The sequence below is a fragment of the Nerophis ophidion genome, linkage group LG05, assembly GCF_033978795.1.
Source record: "Nerophis ophidion isolate RoL-2023_Sa linkage group LG05, RoL_Noph_v1.0, whole genome shotgun sequence".
Classification (NCBI taxonomy): domain Eukaryota; kingdom Metazoa; phylum Chordata; class Actinopteri; order Syngnathiformes; family Syngnathidae; genus Nerophis; species Nerophis ophidion.
The window spans coordinates 13,921,322-13,930,256 of NC_084615.1; the positions used below are offsets into that span (position 1 = coordinate 13,921,322).

Consider the following 8,935-nt stretch of genomic DNA (forward strand, 5'->3'; position numbering starts at 1 on the left):
CCAAACAAGTTTTGCATTGAATATTGAACAAGCGAGACTTATATAACTTTATAGTGACATGCAAAATCGAGTTTCAAATAATCCTAATAATTTAAAATTAGCAATGGCATATTAAATCAAATTTAAATAGAAATGGAATGCCTATTTTCTATTTGCAGCCTTCTCAGCTAAATATCAAAATGAACTTTTCCCACAGGCTAATAATAAATTTGTATATTGTAGCGTCCAGGAAGAGGTAGTGCTGCAAGGGGAACTGTGTATTTGTTCTGTTGTGTTACAGTGCGGATGTTCTCCCGAAATTTGCTTGTCATTCTTGTTTAGTGTTGGTTCACAGTGTGGCGCATATTTGTAACAGTCTTAAAGTTGTTTATACGGCCACCCTCAGTGTGACCTGTATGGCTGTTGACCAAGCTTGCATTCCATTAGCTTGTGTGTGTGTAAAAGCCACATATATCATGTGCCTAGGCCGGCACGCTGTTTCTACGTAGGAAAAGTGGACGTGACGAAAGGTTTTAGAGGACGCTTGAGGCAGTGCCTTTAAGGCACGCCCCCAATATTGTTGTCCAGGTGGGAATCGGGAGAAATTTGGGAGAATGGTTGCCCCCTGGTGATTTTCACGAGGGGCACTGAAATTTGTGAGTCTCCTTGGAAAATCGGGGGTGAGGGTTAGCAAGTATGAGTTTTAGCGGTGAATGCGGTGTTACAGCTACACTGCCGCTGTATAATACCGGCGGGCCAGCTCTAATGTTAATTTGATATTGCCTCAAGGGCCAAATGAAAATACACGGCGGGCCAAATTTGACCCGCGGGCCAGAGTTTGACACTCATGTACTAAAGTTTCTTCACATTTTACCGGCGATGCTAAGGCAGACATGGCACAGAGATGTATGGATAACCTGCAGATGCATTTGCAACGATTAAGTCAACGAAATCACAAAGGTGAGTTTTGTTGATGTTATGTGCTAATCAGACATATTTGGTCGCGGCATGACTGCCAGCTGATCGATGCTAACATGCTACGCTAATCGATGCTAACATGCTAGTTACGCTAGCTGTATATACATTTGAAACTAGATACCCACATTAAATGCGAAACAAACACTTACCAATCGACGGATTTAAGTTGCTCCAGTGTCACAAGATGCGAAAGTCCTGATCGTTTGGTCCGCACATTTTACCGGCGATGCTAATAAGGCAGCCATGCTATGGGCCACTTCATTAGGTACACCCACGCTATGGCCGAATAGCGTCAATAGCTATTCGCTCAATAGCTTCAATTTCTTCTTCAATTTCGTTTTCGCTATCTGCCTCCATACTCCGACCATCTGTTTCAATACATGCGTAATCTGTTGAATCGCTTAAGCCGCTGAAATCCGAGTCTGAATCCGAGCTAATGTCGCTATATCTTGCTGTGGTAACCGCCATGTTGTTTGTATTGGCAGCACTGTATGACGTCACAGGGAAATGGATAGTGGTTTCAAAGATAGCGAAAATAAGGCACTTTAAAGCTTTATTTAGGGATATTCCGCGACCGGTAAAATTTTGAAAAAAATTTCAAAAAAATACAATAAGCCACTGGGAACTGATTTTTATTGTTTTTAACCCTTTTGAAATTGTGATAATGTTCCCCTTTAATGTACAGCTTCAGTTGTTCAACAGTCTCCTGCCTCATATTTTTAGCCTTCATATTGCACCACACCACACAGGTCTGGACTACAGGCAGGCCAGTCCAGTACCCGCACTCTTTGACTACGAAGCCACGCTGTTGTAACACATGGCTTGGCATTGTCTTACTGAAATAAGCAGGGGCGTCCATGATAACATTGCTTGGATGCTGCAAAACCTGTATGTACCTTTCAGCATTAATGGTGCCTTCACAGATGTGTAAGTTACCCATGCCTTGGGCACTAATACACCCCCATACCATCACGCATGCTGCCTTTATAACAGGGGTAGGGAACCTATGGCTCGCGAGCCAGATGTGGCTCTTTTGATGACTGCATCTGGCTCTCAGATATATCTGAGCAGACATTGCTTGACACGATAAGTAATGAATAATTCCACTTGTAATCTCAGTGTTAAAAATAATGTTCAAAATATAAAATATCCTCATGCATTTTTAATCCATCCATCCGTTTTCAACCGCACCTGTTCAAGAAGTTGCTTTCATGGTAAAAAGTTATTTATTTATTATTGGTTCGTGTGGGGCTTGCATTCCTGGATGTTCTTCAGACCACCAAGCACCGACATGAGAGCCTGTTTCAGGGCTACAATATTTTAAAATTTTTCAATAAGTCTCTCAGTTTCTTTTCAGCAATTGTCTTTTTCTCTTTCGTTCTCCCTCGCGCTCTGGCTCAAGCCCCAACCCAGTCTCTCCTCCTGGCTGCTGCTTATAACAGAGCGACAGGTGATTAGATAACAAGGCCCAGGTGGGCCAGCTACGCACCTGTCGCTGATTTCGAGGCCGATCCTGGCAACACCCCGCTTCACTGAAGGCCAGCAGGCCATGCCCCCATCCACAGTTAGCTTCTGAATAATAATGTTATTACAAAGAATAAGATACCTATTATACTCTAGAAATTTTGGTCTTACTTAAAAATGCACGTGTTTAGTTGTGTTCAGTGTTAAAAAATATATTATATGGCTCTCACGGAAATACATTTTCAAATATTTGGCTTCTTGGCTCTCTTAGCCAAAAAGGTTCCCGACCCCTGCTTTATAACCTTCCGCCTAGAACAATCCGGATGGTTCTTTTCATCTTAAGTCCACAGGACACAACGTCCACGGTTGCCAAAAACAGTTTGAAATGTGGACTGGTCAGACCACAGAACACTTTTACACTTTTCCAGTTCATCTTAGATGAGTGAAGCCGGTGGCGTTTCCGGGTGTTGTTGATAAATGGCTTTGGCTTTGCATAGTAGAGTTTTAACTTGCACTTACAGATGTAGCGAGGAACTGTAGTTACTGACAGTGGTTTTCTGAAGTGTTCCTGAACTCATGTGGTGATATCCTCTACACACTAATGCCGCTTATTGATGCAGTACAGCCTGAGGGATCGAAGGTGTGTAATATCATGGCTTACATGCAGTGATTTCTCCAGATTGTCTGAACCTTTTGATGATATTACGGAGAGTAGATGGTGAAATTTATATTTTAATATTGTTCTTAATTGTCGGTGTTTCAGCCACCGGTGACTAAGTTGAGGTATTTAAAGATGCACCGCTAACGTCTTCCCCCTCTTTATTGCGGAGCAGCGATGGCGCCATCTCTGCGCCAGGCCTACAGGAGGCGATGGTGGATGGCGGTGACGGCCGTGATGGAGAACCTGCTGTGTTCCGCCGTGCTCTTGGGCTGGGGCTCGCTGCTTATCATGCTGAAGCGGGAGGGCTTCTACTCGCACCTTTGCTCAGGTGAGACCGCACGCCGCACCCGATTTCAACGTGACAGGGGTGACTTGATATAGCAATAACGTGAGATATAACCTGTATTCTTTAGTTCCCAGAAAGGCGCCTTATAATGTAATGTATAATATCGGACTGCTGATATTATCAGCCTATAAATACTTCAAAATGGAATATCTGAAATGATCGGTATCGGTTTCAAAATGATCGGTATCTGTTTCAAAAAGTAAAATTCATGACTTTTTAAAACGCTTCTGATTATAAAGCGCCAATAAAGCTTAAAGGCACTGCCTTTGTGTGCCGGCCCAGTCACATAATATCTAAACAGACAAGTGAATCCAAGGCGTACTTGGTCAACAGCCATGCAGGTCCCACTGAGGGTGGCCTACTCGAACACTGTTACAAACATGCGCCACACTGTGAACCCACACCAAACAAGAATGACAAACACATTTCAGGAGAACATCCGCACCGTAACACGACAGGACAAATACCCAGAACCCCTTGCAGCACCAACTCTTCCGGGACACTACAATATAACCCCCCTTGCTATCCTAAACCCCGCCCACCTCAACCTCCTCATGGCCTCTCAGGGAGAGCATGTCCCAAATTCCAAGCTGCTGTTTTGAGGCATGTTAAAAATATTTGCACTTTGTGACTTCAATAATAAATATGGCATTTTAATAAAAATTGGCATTTTTTTTCTCCATAACTTGAGTTGATTCATTTTGGAAAACCTTATTACATTGTTTAATGCATCCAGCGGGGCATCACAACAAAATTAGGCACAACAATGTGGTGGACTGTTTATATTGTATTGGTTGATATCGGTAATTACGAGTTGGACAATATCGGATATCGGCAAAAAAGCCATTATCGGACAGCTCTTATTATTATTACCATGTGGCAATAGATGAAAACACATTTTTTTGTTCATATCCCAAAAGAGAAAAACAGGGTTAGGGTTTGAGGGAGGGGGTGTGCACTGTCCGTCTACAACCCGTCAAGGTGACGCCCACGCCAGAGGTTTAGGTTACGGTTGGTGTTGGGGTTAGGGTTAGGGGGCAGGGGGTGTGCACTGTCCATCTAAAACCCGTCAAGGTGACGCCCACGTTAGACGCAGGCCAACCCTGAAGACCCTGGGTTAGTGTTGGAGTTATGGTTGGGGGGGTGCACTGTCCATTTTCAACCTGTCAAGGAGACTCCTACGCCAGAGGTTTAGGTTACGGTTGGTGTTAGGGTTAGGGGGCAGGGGGTGTGCACTGTCCGTCTACAACCCGTCAAGGTGACGTCCATGTTAGACGCAGAACAACCCTAAAGACGCTGGGTTAGTGTTGGAGTTATGGTTGGGGGGGACTGTCCATTTTCAACCTGTCAAGGAGACTCACACGCCAGAGGTTTAGGTTACGGTTGGTGTTGGTGTTAGGGTTAGGGGGCATCTACAACCCGTCAAGGTGACGTCCACGTTAGACGCAGAACAACCCTGAAGACCCTGGGTTATCGTAAGTTATAGTTGGGGGTGAGGGGGAGTGCACTGTCCATCTACAACCCGTCAAGATGACTCCTATGCCACAGGTTTAGGTTACGGTTGGTGTTGGTGTTGAGGTTAGGGGGCAGGGGGTGTGCATTGTTCGTCTACAACCCGTCAAGGTGACGCCCACGTTAGACGCGGAACAACCCTGAAGACCCTGGGTTAGTGTTGGAGTTATAGTTGGGGGGGGAAGGGGGAGTGCACTGTCCATTTTCAACCTGTCAAGGTGACTCCTACGCCACAGGTTTAGGTTACGGTTGGTGTTGGGGTTAGGGTTAGGGGGCAGGGGGTGTGCACTGTCCATCTACAACCCGTCAAGGTGACGCCCACGTTAGACGCAGAACAATCCTGAAGACCCTGGGTTAGTGTTGGAGTTATGGTTGGGGGGGAGGGGGCGCTGTCCATTTTCAACCTGTCAAGGTGACTCCTATGCCAGAGGTTTAGGTTAGGGTTGGTGTTGGGGTTAGGGGGCAGGGGTGTGCACTGTCCATCTACAACTCGTCAAGGTGACTCTCACGTTAGACGCAGAACAACCCTGAAGACCCTGGGTTAGTGTTGGAGTTATGGTTGGGGGGTAGGGGGAGTGCACTGTCCATTTTCAACCTGTCAAGGTGACTCCTACGCCAGACGTTTAGGTTAGGGTTCGTGTTGGTGTCGGGGTTAGGGGGAAGGGGGTGTGCACTGTCCATCTACAACCCATCAAGGTGACGCCCATGTTAGACGCAGAACAATCCTGAAGACCCTGGGTTAGTGTTGGAGTTATGGTTGGGGGAGTGCACTGTCCATTTTCAACCTGTCAAGGTGACTCCTATGCCAGAGGTTTAGGTTAGGGTTAGTGTTGGGGTTGGGGTTAGGGGGCAGGGGGTGTGCACTGTCCATCTACAACCCGTCAAGGTGACGCCCACGTTAGACGCAGAACAACCCTGAAGACCCTGGGTTAGTGTTGGAGTTATGGTTGGGGGGGAGGGGGGGTGCACTGTCCATTTTCAACCTGTCAAGGTGACTCCTACGCCAGAGGTTTAGGTTAGGGTTGGTGTTGGGGTTAGGGTTAGGGGGCAGGGGGTGTGCACTGTCCATCTACAACCCGTCAAGGTAACGTCCACGCCAAACACAGAACCCCTCGAAGGCCCTGGAACACTATATATTCTTAATCATAATAATACATAAAAAAAATTGTTTTTAGGCCGTCTCAATGCAATCGGAAGGAGATTATCTAACCTGTGACCAGTTTTGAAAACGTCTCATAGCAAACAATACTTTGCGAATATCCGAACCGAATCGTCACACCGAGAATCAGAACGAATCGTTCGGTGCCCAAAGGTTCACAAGCCTACTATAGACTTTGTTTTGCTCAAAAAACTTAGTGCAGTTAAAGACAATAAGGAAGTAGTTGAAATGCTGTGTTGATATTATTGATCACTCAATATACAAAACTTGTTTCCATATGAGTTGGGAAATTGTGTTAGATGTAAATATAAACAGAATACAATGATTTGCAAATCCTTTTCAACCCCATATTCAGTTGAATATGCTACAAAGACAACATATTTGATGTTCAAACTCATAAACTTTATTTTTTATTTTTTTGCAAATAATAATTAACTTAGAATTTCATGGCTGCAACACGTGCCAAAGTAGTTGGGAAAGGGCATGTTCACCACTGTGTTACATCACCTTTTCTTTTAACAACACTCAATAAACGTTCGTGAACTTAGGAAACTAATTGTTGAAGCTTTGAAAGTGGAATTCTTTCCCATTCTTGTTTTATGTAGAGCTTCAGTCGTTCAACAGTCCGGGGTCTCCGCTGTCGTATTTTACGCTTCATAATGTGCCACACATTTTCCATGGGAGACAGGTCTGGACTGCAGGCGGGCCAGGAAAGTACCCATACTTTTTTTACGAAGCCACGCTGTTGTAACACGTGCTGAATGTGGCTTGGCATTGTCTTGCTGAAATAAGCAGGGGCGTCTGCGAAAAAGACTGTGCTTAGATGGCAGCATATGTTGCTCCAAAACCTGTATGGACCTTTCAGCATTAATGGTGCCTTCACAAATGTGTAAGTTACCCATGCCTTGGGCACTAATGCACCCCCATACCATCACAGATGCCGGGCTTTTGAACTTTGCGTCGATAACAGTCTGGATGGTTCGCTTCCCCTTTGGTCCAGATAACACAATGTTGAATATTTCCAAAAAACATTTGAAATGTGGACTCGTCAGACTACACAACACTTTCCCACTTTGCATCAGTCCATCATAGATGATCTCGGGCCCAGAGAAGCCGGCGGCGTTTCTGGATGTTGTTGATAAATGGCTTTCGCTTTGCATAGTAGAGCTTTAACTTGCACTTACAGATGTAGCGACCAACTGTATTTAGTGACAGTGGTTTTCTGAAGTGTTCCTGAGCCCATGTGGTGATATCCTTTAGAGATTGATGTCGGTTTTTGATACAGAAGGTCACGGTCATTCAGTGTTGGTTTCCGGCCATGCCGTTTACGTGGAGTGATTTCTCCAGATTCTCTGAACCTTTTGATGATATTATGGAGCGTAGATGTTGAAATCCCTAAATTTCTTGCAATTGCACTTTGAGAAAGGTTGTTCTTAAACTGTTTGACTATTTGCTCACGCAGTTGTGGACAAAGGGGTGTACCTCGCCCCATCCTTTCTTGTGAAAGACTGAGCATTTTTTGGGAAGCTGTTTTTATACCCAATCATGGCACCCACCTGTTCCCAATTAGCCTGCACACCTGTGGGATGTTCCAAATAAGTGTTTGATGAGCATTCCTCAACTTTATCAGTATTTATTGCCACCTTTCCCAACTTCTTTGTCACGTGTCGCTGGCATCAAATTCTAAAGTTAATGATTATTTGCAAAAAAGAAAATGTTTATGAGTTTGAACCTCAAATATGTTGTCTTTGTAGCATATTCAACTGAATATGGGTTGAAAGGGATTTGCAAATCATTGTATTCTGTTTCTATTTACATCTAACACAATTTCCCGACTCATATGGAAACGGGGTTTGTACATGTGATCAGTGTCGGTGACGGCCGATCCGACTCTTCACGGGTAACAGATTCTGCGTATTTTAGCTGAGGTTTCTAACCGCTGACTCCCCCAGAGAACGACTCGGTGGTGGTGACTCTGGGCAACGCCACGGATGGCGAGGCGGAGGAGTGGCTGAGCTGCGTGGACCAGGAGGAGATGTTGAACCTGGGCTTCACCATCGGCTCCTTCCTGCTCAGCGCTACCACCTTACCCCTCGGGATCCTGATGGACAGGTTTGGGCCCCGCCCCATTCGCCTAATGGGCAGGTAAGGCTAATTGGAAGTCAGTCATCAGTGGCGGGTGAAAGACATGACTAATAATAATAACATGAGCAGATTGTATCAGTCTTTATAAGAGAACACATACGGTTACTACGGTGATGCTGAGTCGGCATGTATCATTTTTGTTTATTTAAACCAGAGTTGGGCATATTTTTGGACTCGGGGGCCACGTTAAGAGAAAAAATATGTCTGGAGGGGCCAATCTGTATGTGTGTATAAATGATATATACACTTTTAGCTGTAAAAAAATATGCTGTACAGTATGTGTGTTGGGGTCCGTTTTTTTTTCATGTCACAGTTAGTTGGTGACGAACCCCGATATGCAGAGAAGGAGGCAGGCATGGAATGAGAAAACATGATTTGATATAAACACTAAAACAAGAACAAACTAAAGGGTACAAACAAAAAGCACGCCCGAGGAGGATAACCAACTAAGAGAGCTAGCATGGGAGCTAGAAAACAAAAGGAACTTAGCATGGAAGCTAGCAAAAACAAAAAAGGGGCCTAGCGTGGAAGCTAGCAGGTAACGAGCAGGAAAACAGAAGTCGTACTTGTAATATGAAAACAAACTGGAAGCAGCGAACAAAAAACAGTAAGCTACAAACATCTAACACAGGGGTCACCAACGCGGTGCCTGCGGGCACCAGGTCGCCCGTAAGGACCAGATAAGTCGCCC

At 45.0% G+C, this 8,935-nt stretch overlaps 1 protein-coding gene across 1 annotated transcript in view; it reads left to right on the top strand.

Moving 5' to 3' along the window:
- Positions 1 to 8,935, top strand: part of slc43a1a (solute carrier family 43 member 1a) — a 97,541-nt gene that overhangs the window by 20,707 nt on the left and 67,899 nt on the right. The window contains exons 2-3 of the mRNA XM_061900086.1: positions 3,255 to 3,410; positions 8,052 to 8,244. Of these exons, the coding sequence (XP_061756070.1) occupies positions 3,257 to 3,410; positions 8,052 to 8,244 (347 nt within the window). The 5' untranslated portion in view covers positions 3,255 to 3,256. The remainder of the gene's footprint in view (positions 1 to 3,254; positions 3,411 to 8,051; positions 8,245 to 8,935) is intronic.